Source organism: Crotalus tigris, unplaced genomic scaffold (genome assembly GCF_016545835.1).
Source record: "Crotalus tigris isolate CLP2741 ecotype Arizona unplaced genomic scaffold, ASM1654583v1 scf7180000024359.8030256, whole genome shotgun sequence".
In the NCBI taxonomy this organism is placed as follows: Eukaryota; Metazoa; Chordata; class Lepidosauria; order Squamata; family Viperidae; genus Crotalus; species Crotalus tigris.
In genome coordinates, this window is record NW_024100528.1 from 7461921 (window position 1) to 7482446 (window position 20526).

At 37.2% G+C, this 20526-nt stretch overlaps 1 protein-coding gene across 10 annotated transcripts in view; it reads right to left on the minus strand.

The window, feature by feature from the left end:
• Nucleotides 1-20526, minus strand: part of NBEA (neurobeachin) — a 375860-nt gene that overhangs the window by 322837 nt on the left and 32497 nt on the right. For all 10 annotated transcript variants that reach the window (XM_039327273.1, XM_039327274.1, XM_039327265.1 and 7 more), the window contains exons 7-10: nucleotides 19141-19260; nucleotides 13734-13880; nucleotides 12615-12812; nucleotides 12028-12161 (exon numbers count right to left, since the gene is read on the minus strand). In XM_039327273.1, coding sequence (XP_039183207.1) covers nucleotides 12028-12161; nucleotides 12615-12812; nucleotides 13734-13880; nucleotides 19141-19260 — 599 coding nt within the window. The remainder of the gene's footprint in view (nucleotides 1-12027; nucleotides 12162-12614; nucleotides 12813-13733; nucleotides 13881-19140; nucleotides 19261-20526) is intronic.

Genomic DNA, 20526 nt, shown 5'->3' on the forward strand with positions numbered 1-20526 from the left:
TCAAGAACTTATGACAGCCCTAAAATTATATTTAGCCAGGACTGACTACTCTGAGACAGGTCTGTAGAATTTCATCCACTTCTAGATAACAAATTCCATTTATATTATAAAACATTCCTTATTTGATTCTACATTTACAAAGCTTCATCTTAATTCTTTGTAAATGTAGAATCAAGTAGTTGACTGAGTCTTTGAAGAGCACTGAGAACCCACTCAGCCTTTTATTCATTTGCAGTCAATTCAATATTCTTTCAACACAGGTCGGCATAGTCCTCCTAGACCTAGACATTCACAAATGGGGCATATCGACATTTGTGTTGTCACTGTCTGTTTGAATTCTGTCAGATACTATTTATCAATGCCATTCAATATGCTACTTCTTAACATAGAGTCAAAGTGAGATGGCAACATATAAATTTTATAAATAAATAAAAATAGTAACAATACTGCTGTGGGCAAAAATTGAATACATTTGAAAAGATAGATATTCTGATATAAAATAGGAATGATTAAAAATTATACCAGAGTAGGCAGCCTTTGCCCTGTTCAGTCATTGTTTCAGAGTTATTTCCTTACCTAAACAACAACAGCAATAATAAAAATAGAGAATGACGATAGGTGGGCAAAAAAACCCAATAGGGCTGGGATTGACTTCTTGTTGGCTTTCCCATTGAGTTTCCTTCTGGAAAGCTGTCAGGGAACATTGGAAACCAACCTTCTTTCCTTCCTTCCCTCCTTCTCTCCCTCCCTCCCTCTCTTCAATTATTGTCTGCTTCTCCTTTTACTTTGCTTGTGGGAAACTGGCAGTGAGAAAGTCAACAGAAAGTTGCAATTCCAAGGCCAGCAGACAGGTAAATGGCTACTCCTGTGTGGGGGAGGAAGCAGGGAGTATGCAAGAGATGTAGCAAAGGTTGGGGAGATTGTGACAGCAGGAAATGTAGGTCAGAGAAGATCCATGGGGATGCATGAGAAGTACAATATGAGTCAAGTAGAGAACAAAGAGGAAATGCAGTTGAGAAACATGTGTAGGTGTCATAGGGGTGTGTGAGAAACACCATGCAGGTCATGATGGAGGCCTGGGAGTCCGTGAGAGTTTGCAAGAGATGCTATGAAGGTCAGGGATAGCATGTGAGGAGATATACATCAGAAAGGGTGATGCCACATATGTCAGGGAAGGCACATGGCATTCTTTCTTCATGTTTTTTTCCTTCCCTCCTTCCTTCCTCCCTTCCCTTCCCACTAGGCAAGTAAGTGGCTGCTGCTGGGTGGGGAAGGGAGCGAGGAATTGCAAGACTGGTTGGAAAACTGCCATGGAGCATTCAAAATTGATATGACTACAGCAGCAGTCTAGCTGCAGCAGCAGCCTGAAGCAACCACAACTTTCACAAATTTTATTTATATTTATGGAATTTCTGAGTCATGGATTTTGTAGTTGTTATGTAAGTTAGCCCATTTGAAGTACCTTAGTTCAAAAACTCTTGCCCTGTGATTTACTGTTTCACCCAGGTAAAGTAATAAAGTTTTCATAGTATGTATGTATATATATTAGATAGATAGATAGATAGATAGATAGATAGATAGATAGATAGATAGATAGATAGATAGATAGATAGATAGATAGAAAGATAGATAGAAAGATAGATAGATAGATAGATAGATAGATAGATAGATAGATAGATAGATAGATAGATAGATAGATAGATAGATAGATAGGAGTGTGGTGTACGTAAGTCTGAGAGGCATATTTATCAACTGATTTTATCAAGAAATTAAATGATAAATCCAGATTTCATTGCTGTTTTCCTTATTCACTACCAGTTTCCTATGGAGTGGGAACCCAGAACATTCATCTTCTTTGGACTCATTTTTCAGTCTCAGGTAGCAGGCTCAAAGATCAGAGATTATGAGAATGTATCCCAAATAATCTGGATGTCACTCACTTGCCTACCCATTATTATAGAATATGGAGATATTATCCAAAAATTAACTGAAAAAATCCTCCATAGAGTTGTTTGTACTAAAAATGTAATTCTTAAAGAGCTTGATATGTTTTTTTTAAAATTCTCTATAGTTGTTTCTAATATAGTTAAATGGCTGTTGCGTAATCATTTTTGATAAAAATACCGGTACTTATTTGAAAAAATAAAAATTTGGGAACAGAAATAATGAATAATTAAAAATGAACAAATGACTTCCTTATATTATTACAAAAGTAAGAAGTTGCCACTGCTAACTTCCCACTGGAATTATTCAAAATAATATAATTTTAAAAAGCATACAATTAATGAAGTAGATCTGTTATTTTATTCCATTTATATGGAATAAATGGATTGGTGTTTCTGAAATTCATTATATCTGTTCAATAAATCAAATATTTCAGTAGAAAAATTGTTCAATATATCACATAAAATGCACACAATATATCACATAAAATACAGAATCCAGTTCAAGAACTAGTGTTCTCTAGTAATTCTTCTAAAAACATATATTTTAAATACTCTAGATAGCTTGTAATAAAGTTCCTTTCATCCGTGACTGATGTATACTGTATTACCCAGATCTAGCTGGCACAGAGGAAGGTTTAACCCTCTTAAAAAAATTCTCATTCAGATTTTGGATATAGCATCAGCATACAGAATCCCAGAATGGCTTTAACGGACAAGAGCTACTCCCAAGGCAACAGTCATACAAAAAGGGACTGACCCCAGGGCAAAATGCACTGTGAATGAAGTTCTTGGAAAAAACCCTCCTTAATTCAGTAAAGATAAAGAGAGGGAAGGGAAAAGTGCTTTCATGCTTGCAAGATTCTATCCCTATAAATTTACAATAAAAGAATTGCTGACTTACATGGCACTGGTTTCCTAGTCTGATCTATCTTCCAGGGCTGACATAGGTAAAACCCTAGAACAGAAGTGTTGGACTGGCTATTCTCATCTAAAATACTCTTAAAGCCTTCAGAGGTGTTGTCTGCAGATTACTACATATGAGAACTTATTTGTAAAGTTGGGCTCTAGCAATCATTTGGGATTGTTGCCTAGTGTGGGAAACAATTATTAAAAAGCTAAACTAGCATCACTTTAGAAGGAAAGTTAATACTTCATCATTATACAGAAGTGAGAAAGTCATATAAGCAGATAAATAATTAGGGGAAACTGTTACACTCCTGGCAACAGAGATAAAGTGTACCAATTAGAACAATGAGAAATCAAATTATGCCATATTAGGAAAATACAAAATTTTAGAGTTAGGCATGCACTAACTGGGTGCAAAACTATAAAAGGATGTTGCACTCTTTATATAGTGCCCTGGCTGCATTGAACACTCAATATTCTTGATCTGTTGACTAAATAAATTTTTGAACTCTGAATTATAGCATCTGACATTTTGCTCTGAGCAAGGAAGAAACCAGAAGAAAAAATTATCCCAACAGTAGTGACTTCCTTGCCTAAGCTTCTTGACTTTCTGACTCAGTTGGCAGTGGAGATCCCAAGGCATATAGAAATGGAGACTCATTGGGCAAGGATTCTGATGCACTGTGGGTGTTCAGGTCACCATGGCAACTACTAAGTCAAGTCATCAATGGCCACACACACACACACATTAGTAATCACACATTGGATTTGTTTTTTGTGTTAGGGCAGTGGTGATATGATTTGGTTTTGAGGAGCCACCATCACTCCATTTCCATGGACTGATCACTCTCTGATTGCCTTGGAATGCTCTAGATGTGCTTTCCACTACAAGAAGATAACACCTATTCTATCAATATGCTCCACGGGGTTGATGACACCAGATGAGTTTTACAGGGAGGTTGGGTTAGTTCCTGAAGATTCAGGAACTTTGACTACACTGTTGGTTGTCATCGGAAATCAGTAGGATTTCAGACTTGGATTTGATTGCTTCTTTCTGTTAATGGAGCTCAAGGCTGCTCTTAATTTACAAAAGAGCTTCAGGTGATGAAATAATAGAAAAGATGCCTAGAATGTTTATGAAATTGACGAAGAGTGACCTAAGTATGCTGGACAATAAGGTTCCATCTTCATCCTTTCACCTTAGGGAACATGTGTGAGAAGGGGTTGTACTGCAAAAGGAAGCTGGTTAGAGTCTGATTTTAGACGAAATTATAGGGCTAAAACAACACTGAAATTGTGGATGACTTCTGGCAGGGGAACATTGGGACTGGTATATCATTCTTGATCACTTGTATCCTTTTGGACTGGCACAGGGCATTGGGAGTAGGGAGAGTGTTTTGTGATATCCCTCATGATTCTGTTGTCTCAACACTCCAGTTCAAAGTGGAATCCACTAGGAACAGTCATTTGGCAATACGGGATTCAGTATCATATACTATGATCCCAATTGTACATTTTTCCTTAGGTCATCCAAGTGAAGCTGTAGGATTCTTTTTCTGGAGGCCATAGGGTTTTGAAGATTAAGTAGTTTGGAGTTTCAAAATCCTCTGGATCCAGAGATTTTCCATATTTAGTTCTTTATTGAGCACCAGACAGAACTAACATATAATTTGAAGTTCTTTCTGACTTTGAAGCTATTGTTCAAGAAACAGGTGACAGATATCGCCAGGAGAATGATATCTGTCTTGTTTACCAACTGAACCTTTTCTGGATCAGGGGATCTTGCTCACAGTCACCCAGGCACTGGTAATATCCCACAGGGATTAATGTAATATGCTCCACATAGAGCTTCCTTCAAAAAATATTCAGAAGCTGTGACTAGTCCACAATGCAGTGACATAGGCAATTATGGGTACTTTCTCATTGGGTACATCAACATGGTGTACACCATGTTACACTTCTACTCTATGAGCTGTCCATTTCAAGATACTGATTACCATATATAAAGCACTTCAAGGACACTTCTTTGCAGCTGTGTTTGTCCAGATCATTAGATCCAACAGTGCAGGGATGCTCCTGGTTCTGTTGATTAAGCAGTACCATCTAGCATAACCAGAGAAGAGTGCCTTAGATGTCGTGGGATCTGTCCTTTGTAACATAAATCTCTCCCTAAAAAATAATTTCATAAATTGTTTAAGACCTGGATATTCCTCTGGGCATGAGACCTATAGATTGGATGAAACTGTTATTGTAGGGGTTTTTTTCTGATATGATTGAATTATAAAATTTGAGTTGTGTTATTATTGTTTTACTTTGCTTTGTTTGCTTTTGTTTTATTGCTTTGGTTTTTATTCATCTGTTTGCCATCCAGAGTCATGATTACCAGAAGGGTAGCTATATAAATTGATTAAATGAATAAATAAAGTTATAAAGAAAGATGTATTTTCTCGTATTTCAATCCAAGCCATTTAAGGCTCTAAAAGATAAGAAGCAGGGGCTAAAATTAGGGTCATAAATTAAAAAAGGAATCAATGTATTTCTTTAAGAGATGAGGTACTGTGGTTCATTTAGTTAGATTACTGGGAATTATAGAAGACAAGTTCTGAACTGCACACTTGCAGGCATCTTCAAGGGCAATCTTATAAAGTAATCCAATCAGGAGGTTACTAGAGCATGGTTCATTATAGCTGAGCTATACCTATCCAAGAATGCTTACAGTTGCTGAACTAACTTAAGCTGATAAATATACGTACCTTCTTCTGCCAAGGCTAGCAGTACTTTCAGTAATAATGTTGAATCAATCAATCCTATTATTATAAACCATGTGAAAATGAATAAATACTAATCTCTCAAACATAAGATTTAAAGCATCTTTATAATGTCAGAATTTGATTTCAAACTCTTAGTCAATATCTAGTATTTTATAATCCAGATAATAGTACAAGAACTGCTAAGTTTCCCTTCACAGGAAATAGAGCTAGATATTGGCAATGCAGCAGTGACATATCTCTTAAATTCTCAAGTGATTCAGTCATATAAATACAGAACTTCATTTAGTCCAACAACCTTAATTCAATCATGATTCGATTAAATCTCTTGCCGTGTATTTTGATATAATGCCCATTCTATTGATATGAAAAATGTATTTTGATATAATATCCATTCTATTGATACAGAATGTATGGATGTATGGCATGGATAAAAGGATAGAGAGATAGATAACAGATGGATATAGGAAATATTTGATTTTTATCTTGCAAAATTAAAAATTAAAATTGCAGATTCAAGCATAAAATGTTTTTGCTTTGTTTTGTTTTGTTTTTGGCATTAGAAAGCAACTAGGAAAAAAATCGTATTTGCTTCAATATGTATTTTTCTGCATTCATAAAAATCAAGAACCTAAATATTTCCATTAAAAATACTAATCTATGGCCTATAGTAAAAGAAAAGAAAGTATGAATGACATTTTTAACATGCACAAAATCTCTCAGCATAAGAACTTAATAATAATAAAGTTGGAAGGGACCTTGGAGGTCATCCAGTCCAATCTCCCGCTCAGGCAGGAAACCCTATACCATTTCAGACAAGTGGCTGTCCAGTCTCTTCTTAAAAACTTCCAGTATTGGAACATTCACAGCTTCTGGAGGCAGGTTGTTCCACTGATTAATTGTTCTAACTGGCAGAAAATTTCTCCTTAGTTCTAGGTTGCTTCTCCCTTTGGTTAGTTTCCATCCGTTGCTTTTTGTCCTGCCTTCAGGTGCTTTGGAGAATAGCTTGACTCCCTCTTCTTTGTGGCAGCCCCTGAGATATTGGAACACAGCTATTATGTTCTTCCCTCGTCCTTCTCTTCATTAGACTAGACATACCCAATTCCAGCAACCGTTTTTATATGTTTTAGCCTCCAGTCCCCTGATCATCTTTGTTGCTCTTCTCTGTACTCTTTCTAGAGCAGTGGTTCTCAACCTTTCTAATGCCGTGACCCCATAATACAGCTCCCCATGTTGTGGTGACCCCCAAGTGGGTGTGGCCACCAATAAGAGGGAGAAGGACAGCTAGGGAAAAGGGAAAAAAATGGCGGACAGTGTGGTTTGGCGACCCCCGTGAAATGGTCGTTCGACCCCAAATGGGGTCCCGACCCACAGGATGAGAACCACTGTTCTAGAGTCTCAACATCTTTTTTACATCGTGGTGACCAAAATGCAGTATTCCAAGTGTGGCCTTATCAAGGCATTGTAAAGTGGTATTAACACTTCACGTGATCTTGATTCTATCCCTCTGTTAATGCAGCCTAGCACTGTGTTGGCTTTTTTGGGAGCTGCAGCACATTGCTGGCTCATATTTAAGTGATTATCCACTAAGACTCCAAGATCCCTCTCACAGTTACTACTATTGAGCAAGGTACCTCCATTTCTTCTAAATGGAAATATTTAATTATTCCATGACTATTAAACAGGTATTATGGAAGTTTACAAATATACTTATAATACTAAATTTAAAACTATGGGTAACATCAATCACAAAAATTAACAAACATTTGTATATTTAAAGAAATTAACTAATTCAAAAGGCTGCTAAAATCTAAGCATTTTAATATATGAAATTATTGAAATAGATTTTTATAATTGTTTGCCATATCCATATTATATAGCTACAAAAAATACACAAAATCAAAATTACACTGATTTTATTTGAACCAAAATGTATCTTATCATGTTAATAAATGTGAAGTTTTAAAAATATATCCAGTGAAGGTCAATAGCTATGGGGACCAGTGCAGATAAAGCACATATTTGGTATCTGAGTACCAAACATTTTTTTAAGATTCTTTAGATCTAAAACATTCCTCCCAGTGCTTTCCCAGCCAAACATAAACAGTCTATCTTCCTCAAAAAGCTAAAGGGGATTATTCTCCAATTAAATGCAATAGGTTCATTCCCCACTCTCCTTCAAATGCCTTAAAAAAGACCCATTTACCACTTATTCACTCAGAGAGTTTTCTAATATGAAAACACAGGATAGAGCTTGAGAAAGATATATGAAGTCAGCTCTGTTATTTCTAGATCAATATTTCTTCTCAGCCGCTTTGTTGCTGGAAAGTCACACTCTTTTTGGATATGATTTGCCACAGTTTATATTGTTTCAGGGTCCACATTGTTTCCCAACTCATCTGCTACTTTGAAAACAGATTCTTGATATAATTATGACATGCATAACCATGGTCATGGATACAATGGTTAGCACCCAACCGAAACTGGACAAAATGCTGTATTTTTGGTTTTAGTTGTAATCTGCAAACCTGACACAAGGAACATATCCATATTATAAATCTTATTATTCAAAGGTAACATTACTATAACCACAATGAGCTATAACATCACTGCATTAGGAGCTCTGTTTGAACATGGCTTGGTTCTCAATGGACATCCAATCCATTATTTATTTCAGGCACTATTTCATAATTTTCCTAGAATGAGATGTAAAGGAAAGATATTGCAGGGATATCATCTATATACTGATGAAATAAACTGCAAATATACAGATGAGCTATTCCAGTGATTCTGTGTAGCTATTAAAAATAGTTGGAGTTGAATTGAAAAACTAAAAAATATCATAAACCAGAGTCAATCAAATCATAATGCAGTTTCACAGAACCATGTTTGGGAATTTATTTAAGAAGAGTCATCAATACCACTTAGACTTATATACCACTGTACTGTAAAGCACTATGGAGAGTGGTTTACAATGTGAGCATATATTGCCTCCTACAATCTGGCTCCTCATTTTACTGACCTCAGAAGAATGGAAGGCTGAGTCAACCTCAAGCCCGTTAGGATTGAACTCCACAATGTGGACAGAGTTAGCCTGCAATACTGCATTCTAATCACTGCATCACCAGGGCTCCTTAACAAAATCCTGAAGCTCCATTTAGACATCCAAAAAAATTTTGGTGATGGAAGTTTTAACAAAATCAACATAAATACATCCCTTTTATACATTTCTCAGCATTATTATCCATAATGCAAACCAAGACCACAGTAATCAACAAATCAGTCAAGAAGACTGACAAAATTATCTCAACTGTCTTTAGCTGACACATATAATATACTTATTTTAAACAATATGAACTTAAACAAACTTGTATGCGACTCTAACTAGGATACTCAGATAGAAAGAAAAGTGGGTAAAAGAAAAAAAGAATGTCACCATTAGGAAAGGCTCTATGAGTAACACTGGAAAGGAAAAAAAACATTAGGTAGAAGAAAGAGGAAGAAAGGGACAAACCACATATATTATTGCATGCTGAATATTCAGCATGTTCATCATGCAATAATAGGGATGTTTACAAATGCCTAAGAATTTATAACAGAATAAGAACCTTCACATATCCCACAACAATATGTTAATTGTTTTTAGTAATAACAATTCTAAAGTATAGAGAAATTAAAATATCTCAGAACATTGCTTCTAAATGCTTCTAAAATAAATGGTATCTATGATGAGAAGAAAAGTATTATTTAATCCTCAAACACAGAAGAGACAAAAGACTTTGTTGCTATTTTTATTCATACAGGACAGAAGACAAGAAGAAATATTTAAGACTTCTTCAAAACAACAAAAAGGCCTTTAAAACTGTCTCCTGCCAGAGAAACAGAAGGTCAATATATCTATGCCAAGTAACCCCTCACACCCAAAATCTATCTGAGTGATCAAAAAAGCTGATCTGAAATACAAAGTAAAGCAACCCAAGCCAGAGACTTTTCAATGCTATTGTGTTTCTGGGACATTCTTTTCTCCCACTTGAAATCAATTTCCCCACAAACCATCTTAGTTCAAACAAAGATCTTTTCTCATTCCCATCTTCCCTCATTTGTAAGTGTGTGTGATGCACTTCATGTTTTCCTTACGGTACAATCTCCATAGCACATATCTGCCCAAATAACAAGTAATGTACACATATCACATAGCAAGAGCCTAATAATAGCAGCAATGCTGTAAAAAAACATGACTGGTCAACATTCCCACATTTAAAAAGCAAACAAAACAATATTGAACAGCTGACAGTTCAATATTCCATTGAAACAACTATATTTTCTTACAATCAAAGCCAAAAGGGCTATGGAAGTATATTGCTTGGCAACCAGATTGTAAAGGAATATCCCTGTCACAAATTTGCTGGAACATCTAGAAATGAGTAGATTGTTGTCTCTGATTATATCATGCCTGGGTTCATTCCTGAGGTATATAGATTGTCCATACAACAATCCATAAGCATTTAAGACCTGAATTTTCACTCATAAGGATGAGACTGATATGGGGAAACCTGTGGTTTACATGGGAAAATTTAACTGTAACGCCAGGTCTTTTTGATTTTATTTTAGTGTAGATAGGTAATGATTTTATTTTGGGGTTTTGAGTTTCCTAGAGTTTGGTTCAAGATGGGCAGCTGTATATATACTTTAACCCCGCTGAGCAAGGTCCCTTCCAACATCATCCATCATCATTATTATTATATAAATAAAATGGCACATCCCTCAAAATTTGTTATTAAGAGGTATCTTCATGATGTCAAAGGTACAAATGAAGAATGAATGCTCAGATAATACCTTGATCTACTCTAGAACTTTTCTATTTTATAAGAGTCCAACTAACTACATATGCTCACTTTTTCTCAAGAATGCACAGTCAAAAAATAATTTTGAAGAGATGTTTTGGACTTCATACAAAGTCTTTCATTAAAGCAGACCCCCTTTTCTCTGCATAGAAGTCTGAAAAATGATGGGGTACTTTAATTAATAGCACTCCTTATTTCATGAACAGTGTGGTATTCTTCCCAAATATTTTTGAAAAATATATTCCTAATATTTACTGTACATCTAATAAAGGCAGTTGAAAAGTACAGTAAATTTCAGTACCAGTCAGGAGTTATTTACTAAACTTAGAGTGTCTCATTCCAATATAAAATATTTATTTAGTTCAAGTAATATAATTAAATGTTATTATTACAATGTTTTCATTCTACTAATACTAGTTTTCATTTGCTACCTTTTGTCAGGTAAAGCTATGAAGAGCAAACTCCCCAAGCATGACTTCAGTAAATCATAAACGTTTACTCAAGCAATTCACATATAAGCACTTAATTCTGTTTTACCAAGAAAAAAAAATCAAAATGAAAAATGTCCAATATAAGTGCTTTAAAAAATGGGGATTTATTCATAAATGTTAAATAATGTGGTTAAATTTCTATGAGCTATTCACATTTCACTTCGTAACCATTTAGCGGCAAAAAGGTAAAATCTAATTTGACTCAAGCTTAATTTCTAGTGACTTCACAATTTTTATGGCAATGATATGGAAGTGGTTTTCCATCCCATTCTTTAATTTACAATCTAACCTAAGAGATCTACTATTTTATGAATGCTCTACTATTTAAGGACTAATGAGGTTCAATCTTGCTAAGATTTTGAACTCTTAATAGGTAACCCAATATTGTTACCTGATGGGGAATCTATTTTTAACAAACACTGACATTTATAGGATAAGTTTGGAAATGTCTAATATTAATTCCTTTACTTTTAATTCCATCAGAAACATTTCATTTTTCAGTTATGATAGCACTGAAAGAAAACAACTTTATTGAAAGATAAAGAGTGGGTACTCACTTTATGTGGAGTCTAATGTGAGTTTGATTTAGGCTTATAATCAGTGGTGGGATTCAAATATGTGAACAACCAGTTCTCTTTGTGGATGCTGCTTCTGGAAGTCTATTCTGAGCCTGGGCAACAAAAAATTAGCTACTGGTTCTGCTGAAGTGGTGCAAACTGGCTGAATCCCACCACTGCTTATAATGTGTAGTCAACATTATAATATAATATCATACATCACAGCTTAACTTTATTATAACCCATATACTGTGTGGGAGAACAAACCATGATTCATCAAACTATTGCTAAATGTGGCTATGAGCCCAAAAAATTTTTTTAACCCAAATATGAAATAGGTGATTTTAAAAAGTTGAATTATTTTGATTCTTATCCCTCATATACCATTTATACTATCATGAAAAAAATGACAAACATGGTACAAAGGCGGGGGAAAAAACCACTCAATGCATTTATCACATATTATGCAAAATTATCAGAATTTCCAACAATAAGGTTTCCTCACCAAAACCTACCAGACAGTTGTTTCCACTTGACTGTCATGAAGTTGCCGATTGTCTAATTGAGCAAAGAGAGGGAAAAGAACTTGGATTCCTCCTATTGAATGAATCGCACTGTGGATAGAATGTGTCACAATCGCTTTCACATCCTGCATTTAAAAAAAGAAGCAGTTCTCTTTTATTGGACCATCATTCAAGGTCAAATATGTGCTATTCAGTGGGAATATAATCCACCTGAAGTTCATCTATTTTGGATTCATTTCTTCAAGATATTTAAGATTGGATTGATTCTATTTTAATAGTAACAGAAATTGAAACAGATTTCAGTTGTAATAAATAATTAAGGCTGCCATTTCATCAGGAATTACCATAACCAAAACCAAGATCGTGAATTCACGGTTTTATAAATTACAGACTAAAGATAATAATCATAACAGAAAATTCATCAACACAGAGGAAACAATTTGTATGGGCTGCACAAATCAATAGTTTGTAAAAATAATTTTTCAAGATATATTTAAAATTTAGTAGTTTTCAAACAGCTTTATAGGACATTAATAAAAATGAAAAATTGAAAATAATAATTCTATTGTTATACAAACCTGAAGCATAAGAGCATGGGGAGAATGTACAAAAATTGAAGGATTTTCCTTTGGTGAGGATTCAAGGCATAGTTGAGCATCTGTAGCCTTAGCATTGTAGGTGAAAGCAATACTACTTGCAAGTTTCCCATCATACAGAACTTGCTTATGGTGTTCAGCAAGGTGAATATCACTTTCAGATTTAAATTTGAAAGTACTCTGAGGAAGGAAGAATGTTAAAGCAGACAATCACTGTGATATTTTCAAAAGTAAAGCTCTATAACATGGAAGGACAAACAATAATGCCCTAATAAATAATCGAGATATGGCCACTTCACTACATATTAATAAAATCAAGCATGTTCTTACTGAAGAATAACAAAAGCTAAAAAAATGTATTTTATTTATTGAGATAACTATTTCAAAAAAAGCTAGCTGATTTATAATATGTACCATGAAGGAATACAGGTACCCAAATTCCCTCATATCAACACGAATTATGTAGCTACAAATCTAGTACACTATAGTTTCCCACTATTCTAATAAAATATATAAGAATCTCTAAGAAATTGCAAACTATTATATGAATTTGATGCATTTTTGTAAGCAGAGAAAGGCCAAGAGGAACATAGAGTTACTCCTCACAGATACAAATAAATTAATTGTTAGCAAAGAGAAGGTATTCCAACCAATACCACACCAAATAAAATATTTGTAAATAGTGCCATGAGAATCAATAACAGATATTATTTAGCAAGTTAAGAGCTTATTTCAATATGTGAGAATGAATCTGCTGACTTGTTATATTGTTTGACAACAGAAAACAAATTTCTATTAAAAGTATGTATAACATTTTTGCAAATTAATGTATCATAGTCTAATATAATGCTATCTTTTAGAAAATTCAATATTCAATTCATTTTCTTTATTATGAATATGTTAGAATTGCTTTGGTTTAATGGTTTTATACACACACAGACACATGCACACATATGCACACAGTATATTTAAAAGAATGTTCTGTAAAATAAGAATTATAATTTAAAGATCATATAAAAGGAGCCCAAACAACACTGGGATAGTCCATTATAATTTAATGCAACAACTTTTTTCTAAACTGGAATTATAGTAAAATATTACCTTATATCCAGGTCCTAACTGATGTACAGCAAAAATCTGTGCTGGATTAAGAGCTTCAGTGAATACATAGACTGCCCCAAGTTGACCACAAAAAACCCTATTTGCATCAGCAGTTTCAGATGATCCCAAAAAACATTTGTCATAGCTCTGTATGAAAGAGGGACAAAGGAATTGGACAATAAAATACATATAAATGTATAGAAAAGATGCAAGCTATTTTAAATCCACATTTGTTAAAATTCACAGGTAATGACTATGAACATGTAACATTAAGGAGAAACTATCCACATCCATAGTTTATATTCAAAAAGAAAGTGACACAAATAAAGGCAAAATATTAGAAAATTCTTTGTTAATATAAATTAAAATGATCAATCTGTTGGTATATTAGAAGATGAAAGTTTTCGCAGTATACCACTTGCACACAATCCATCTGAAACTGCTATCAAGCTATGACCTCTTAGTGTCTGACATTATTAAAAACCAAAAAAACTGGGGAATAAACATTTCTGGGAACTAGCAAAAGGCAAGATGTACATTTCAATTTGAATCTGATTCACTGTCTATATATGTATGTATGTATGTATGTATGTATATGTATATATATGTTTGTGTGTGTGTGTGTGTGTATATATGTGTGTGTATATATATGTGTGTGTATGTGTATATATATATATATATATATATATATATATATATATATATATATATATTGAGAAATAAAATGATCACACCAGGGTAATAAAAACTATAAAATTTATTAAAAAGCGCCTAGCTTTCGCCGTCACCTGCCGGCATCCTCAGGGCTAGTGCGCCAGGGAGTGAGAGAGTCATTTTTATAGGTGTAGTGACGTCTGCGCACGACTCCTCGACCTCGTCATCGGGCCTGAATAGAGTGATTGCGCGCGGCTGGTCTGTTCCTTTCTATTCATTTCAACCACACGTTCATCTTCCTCCATCCTTCTTTCCCTCAGTCTTGGGGTGGATGGGCAAATGTCTTTATGATTGCAACAGTCTCTATGCTTTAACTCTTTTCCCTCGGGAGTAGATGGTAATACACATTTCATGTTTATTTTACAGTCCTCCTTCGTTCCGTTGTTCTTCCTATGGCAAGTTTTTTGTTGAATTTTGGTATTTTTACTTCTTATACGGGTGTCATCTAAATGATTTTGTGGGTCCTTTCGGGGTGATTGTGATTCATTGGCGGTTTGGAGCTGGAGGGGGGAGGTCGTTCGAATGTGGAGGGGGGGCAGCGGTTCTTTGATCGTCCCTACGTGTGGCCGCTTTGCGCGCGCCGCACCATATTCAGGCAATCCGGAGAGGGCGGCGGCAGGGCCATGCTTTCTCTCTTCCCCCTGGGGTAGATGCCATCCAGGTGATCCCACATGCCCCTCCCAGGTGGATGTGGTTCGTCGGCGATCCGGAGCTAGAGGGTAAGCCGTTCGGTCGTGGGCAGAGGGGGGCGGTAGCTCCCCGATCGTCGTTACACTCAGTCGTCCGGCACGTCTCCTGCTGCGGGTGATCGGTCCGGGGGGGGTAGCGATGAAATCACAATCCGTTCGGTCCTTGCAGCGTCCTTCCTCGGCTTGTCTCCTCCCTCCTGCGTCGTCGGTGGCTGCACGGATCCTCCGGAGCTCTCCGAGATGCGCAAGCAGGGGGGAAGACGGCTTGATCTCCTGAGTTCTTTCTCCTTCCTGCAGTTCCCTCTCCCCTAGATCGGTCCTCCTGATCCGACGGGGGGATCTCTCTTTTCTTTCCGGGATGGCTAACACATTTCCTTCCATATGCGGGTGGATTGCCATATCCACAGGTCTCCCCCCTCTTCCAACCGCGATGTCTTCCTTAATATTAGTCGCCACACCTCGGGTATCTGTATCCTCCTTGGTGCCATTAAAGTTGTTATCGGGACGTCGGGGGTGCTGTCCTTGATTATTTGTGCTCCACAACCTTAAAGCCATATACGCCGGGCACAGGTCCACATGCCGGTTAATAGAATTGTCATCCGAGAGCCATGCCTCCTTAAGTAGGCGGCCCCCCTTGGTGTTATCACTAGCCAATATGCTAACCTCACTGAAATTAAATTTATGGTCTAATTCCGCCATGTGTGCCCATATCTGGGAATGTTGGTCCCCCCTTTTTACTGCTAGCCTATGCTCGTGGACCCTGGTTTTGATCCGTTTAGCTGTCTCCCCAACATAATTAGATCGGCAGTCCATGCAGTTGATCTTATAGACGGCTGCCGATCTTTCAATATTGGGGAGCGGGTCCTTAGGGCGCATTATAGCTGCCCGCAGTGTTTGGTTGGGTCTATGGGCCACTTGTATCTTATGCGGTGCTAAAATCCTTGCAGTGGCCTCTGAGACGTTGTGAATATAGGGGAGAGTAACGCGTGTGGTTGCTTGGGGTGTAAGTCTTTGGGGTGTAGGGTCACTCCGGGGTCCAGATGGTTTGTTGAACCGATTGATGAACTTGGCCGGGTACCCATTGTGTTTACACACCCGGAAGAGATAATTTCTCTCTTCCCTCTTGGCTCTGGCAGTGCTGCAATGTGACTCCACTCGCTTAAATAGGGTCCTGACACAGCTGACTTTATGAGCCATGGGGTGGTTGCTCTCAAAATGTAACATACTGTCAGTACACGTGGGTTTTCGGTATACCTTGGTAGTCAGACATCCATCCACCTGGCGCTGCACTAACACATCTAAAAACGCTAAACTGCCCTGATGTTCCTCTTCCATGGTGAACTGGATGTCTGGGTATACCGAATTCAGGACGTTCATAAAGCCAGTCTTGTGCCGCTCCTTGATGACCACGAACGTGTCGTCCACATAGCGGGCCCAAAATTTTGGTTGGTATTGGGCCAACGCTATGTGTTCCAATCGTTGGAGCACCACCTCTGCGATCACACTGGAGATCAGTGACCCCATGGGAGTTCCCTTAATCTGTTCGTATGTTGTGCCCTGGAAGGTGAAATAAGTGTTGAGACAGACTCCCATTAATTTTATGAGGTCTTCCGTTCGAAGGGAGTCTTGGTGTAATCCTTGGTCTCCCTGATTCAGTCGATCCCTTAAGACCGCAATGGCAAGTTCCTGCGGGATGGAAGTGAATAGGGAGACTACATCAAAGGAGACCATAATTTCATCTTTTTCCACCTTCAGGGCTCTGATTTTGCTAAGGAACTCCTCTGCCGATCTCACAGTGGTGTTGCTGTTATCTGTCAAGTGGCTGATGCGTGTGCTCAGCCACTTGGCTAGTTCGTAGGTGGGTGTGCCTCTAAACGCGACAATGGGGCGTAGTGAGGTTAGCATATTGGCTAGTGATAACACCAAGGGGGGCCGCCTACTTAAGGAGGCATGGCTCTCGGATGACAATTCTATTAACCGGCATGTGGACCTGTGCCCGGCGTATATGGCTTTAAGGTTGTGGAGCACAAATAATCAAGGACAGCACCCCCGACGTCCCAATAACAACTTTAATGGCACCAAGGAGGATACAGATACCCGAGGTGTGGCGACTAATATTAAGGAAGACATCGCGGTTGGAAGAGGGGGGAGACCTGTGGATATGGCAATCCACCCGCATATGGAAGGAAATGTGTTAGCCATCCCGGAAAGAAAAGAGAGATCCCCCCGTCGGATCAGGAGGACCGATCTAGGGGAGAGGGACCTGCAGGAAGGAGAAAGAACTCAGGAGATCAAGCCGTCTTTCCCCCTGCTTGCGCATCTCGGAGAGCTCCGGAGGATCCGTGCAGCCACCGACGACGCAGGAGGGAGGAGACAAGCCGAGGAAGGACGCTGCAAGGACCGAACGGATCGTGATTTCATCGCAACCCCCCCCCGGACCGATCACCCGCAGCAGGAGACGTGCCGGACGACTGAGTGTAACGACGATCGGGGAGCTACCGCCCCCCTCTGCCCACGACCGAACGGCTTACCCCCTAGCTCCGGATCGCCGACGAACCACATCCACCTGGGAGGGGCATGTGGGATCACCTGGATGGCATCTACCCCAGGGGGAAGAGAGAAAGCATGGCCCTGCCGCCCTCTCCGGATTGCCCGAATATGGTGCGGCGCGCGCAAAGCGGCCACACGTAGGGACGATCGAAGAACCGCTGCCCCCCCTCCACATTCGAATGACCTCCCCCCTCCAGCTCCAAACCGCCAATGAATCACAATCACCCTGAAAGGACCCACAAAATCATTTAGATGACACCCGTATAAGAAGTAAAAATACCAAAATTCAACAAAAAACTTGCCATAGGAAGAACAACGGAACGAAGGAGGACTGTAAAATAAACATGAAATGTGTATTACCATCTACCCCCGAGGGAAAAGAGTTAAAGCATAGAGACTGTTGCAATCATAAAGACATTTGCCCATCCACCCCAAGACTGAGGGAAAGAAGGATGGAGGAAGATGAACGTGCGGTTGAAATGAATAGAAAGGAACAGACCAGCCGCGCGCAATCACTCTATTCAGGCCCGATGACGAGGTCGAGGAGTCGTGCGCAGACTTCACTACACCTATAAAAATGACTCTCTCACTCCCTGGCGCACTAGCCCTGAGGATGCCGGCAGGTGACGGCGAAAGCTAGGCGCTTTTTAATAAATTTTATAGTTTTTATCACCCTGGTGATCATTTTATTTCCTATCATGAACATTCCCAGGGTTCATGTTTTTAGTTTTCTTAAACGCGAATATATATATATATATATATATATATATATATATATATATATATATATATATATATTATTTGTGAGATTTATGGCTCAATCTTTCCAGTAATTTATTTTCTTTAGGCTGTCTCCAGATTATCTGTGAGCAATTTGTGAGAAAAATAAAACTATGTTTTCAAACAACAGCATGGACTAAGAAAATGATACCAAGAAAGTATTCTTTTCCAAGTGCTATTGCTTTTAGAAAATAGGAATCCTATATGATAGTTTTTAAAAATAATAAAATATCACAGGGCTCCAATAATTTGTGTAATTTGACTTAGAAAAGAAATAGACCGCTAACTGATCTGTTCCCAGTTGTATTATATTTAAAAAAAAAAAATTCCCTGGACTTAGGGACAATCAATTTCTGGTATTACTTTGTCTGTAATTCTAGAAAGGACATATTTATGAATCTTTTAAAACTTGGCTCTTGAATAGGCTGCTGGTATATCTATTTGATGGATATTGGTTTGTTTGGGCCACAGTATGTCTTTTCTCTGGTGTGCAATGTCCTTTTTAATATTATTTTTATATATTTTAAATTAGCTTTTTTAGATCCATTTTTATAATGCCTACCTCCCAGACTTTGAATTGGGGATGGCCTTATAAATCAACATTTTAAATAAGCAAAAATAAATAAATACATTATCTGTATATATTTAGAAACATAGAAATTTTTTGAACATACATCATTTGTATTTACATGCCAAGCCATGTCACCGTAGGATACTAGCTGACCATTAACATAACAACGAATTTCACTATTTCTCCAGCGATTGTAAATGTGCACAATGCTGATCATGTACCACTAAAAAGAAAGGCAAAATATATAGTAATTTATATGAAGCATTATATTTAACCACTTTTAACAATTATGCTATTTTAAAACACAAAACAGTAGAATAGTGCTATTCTGAAAACACAAAATGTATGTTCAATTTTATAAAAATTATTGAAAAATATATTTTAAAAATCAAACCATAATGCAATTTAAACTGAAAATTCAATGTGTTCCAAGTTATAAATCTTTTAAACACTGCTCATGAGAAATTGTAATCAGATTTTAAAACTGAAAAGTTCCAATAAACAGTATTATTATTTGAACCTACTATATAATATTATAACGTGCTATGCTGAATGCCACTGACAACCGAAAATGCAAAAAAATTACAAATTTCAATAATAAAAACTAAGGAGCAGAGTGAAAAAAAATGGGACTAAAATTAAATATGAAGAAAAACACATTAATGGCCACAGATGGAATAGCTAGCCTTGGAATTGGCAATGAAGATATCAAAGACTGCCTTTTAGGATCATCCATCAGCAGTAAAAAAATAAGCAGTCAAGAAATACACGGCAGACTACCACTTAGTACCAAAGCATGAAGGTCTTGGAAAAGATATTCAAATACTGCAAAGTTTCTATATCTGCAAAGATGAGAATCACGTAAGCACAGGTATTCCTTGTGACACTCTATGGAACCGAAAGTTAGATAAGAAGAGTATTGACTCTTTTGATCAAAGACTTCCGAGAGTACCATGGGCAGTCAAGACATCAAACAAATCCAGTTGTCACTTGAGGCACAAATAACCAGGCTCATATTTTATTTCAAACACATTATGCAAAGACTCAGCTCTCTAGAAAAGACTTAATGCTAGGAATGGTAGAAGGAAAATGAAGAACTGGATGACCAGAAGCAAAGGGGATGAATTCAGTTACAATGGTGACTGATACACTGTTGGAAGACCTGAAACATCAGGTTAGTGACAGATTGACATGGAGAAAAATCTCTCTATATGATTGTTAACAGCTGAATGACTTGAGGACACATAATCAATCAATCAATCAATATAAAATATTGCAACATTAAAACCTCAGGAAAAAAATTCAACATCCAATAGCATAGGAACAAAATTTGAAAACTGTTTTCATTTTCTTCTAATCTGAAATACACAAATGGATAACAATTTACACAAAATAATTAATATTTCTGAATAAACATGAGACCAACTATAGTGTGAACAGTGGACATAAATTTATTATTTGATACACAAAATGGTATTTGTTTGCTGTG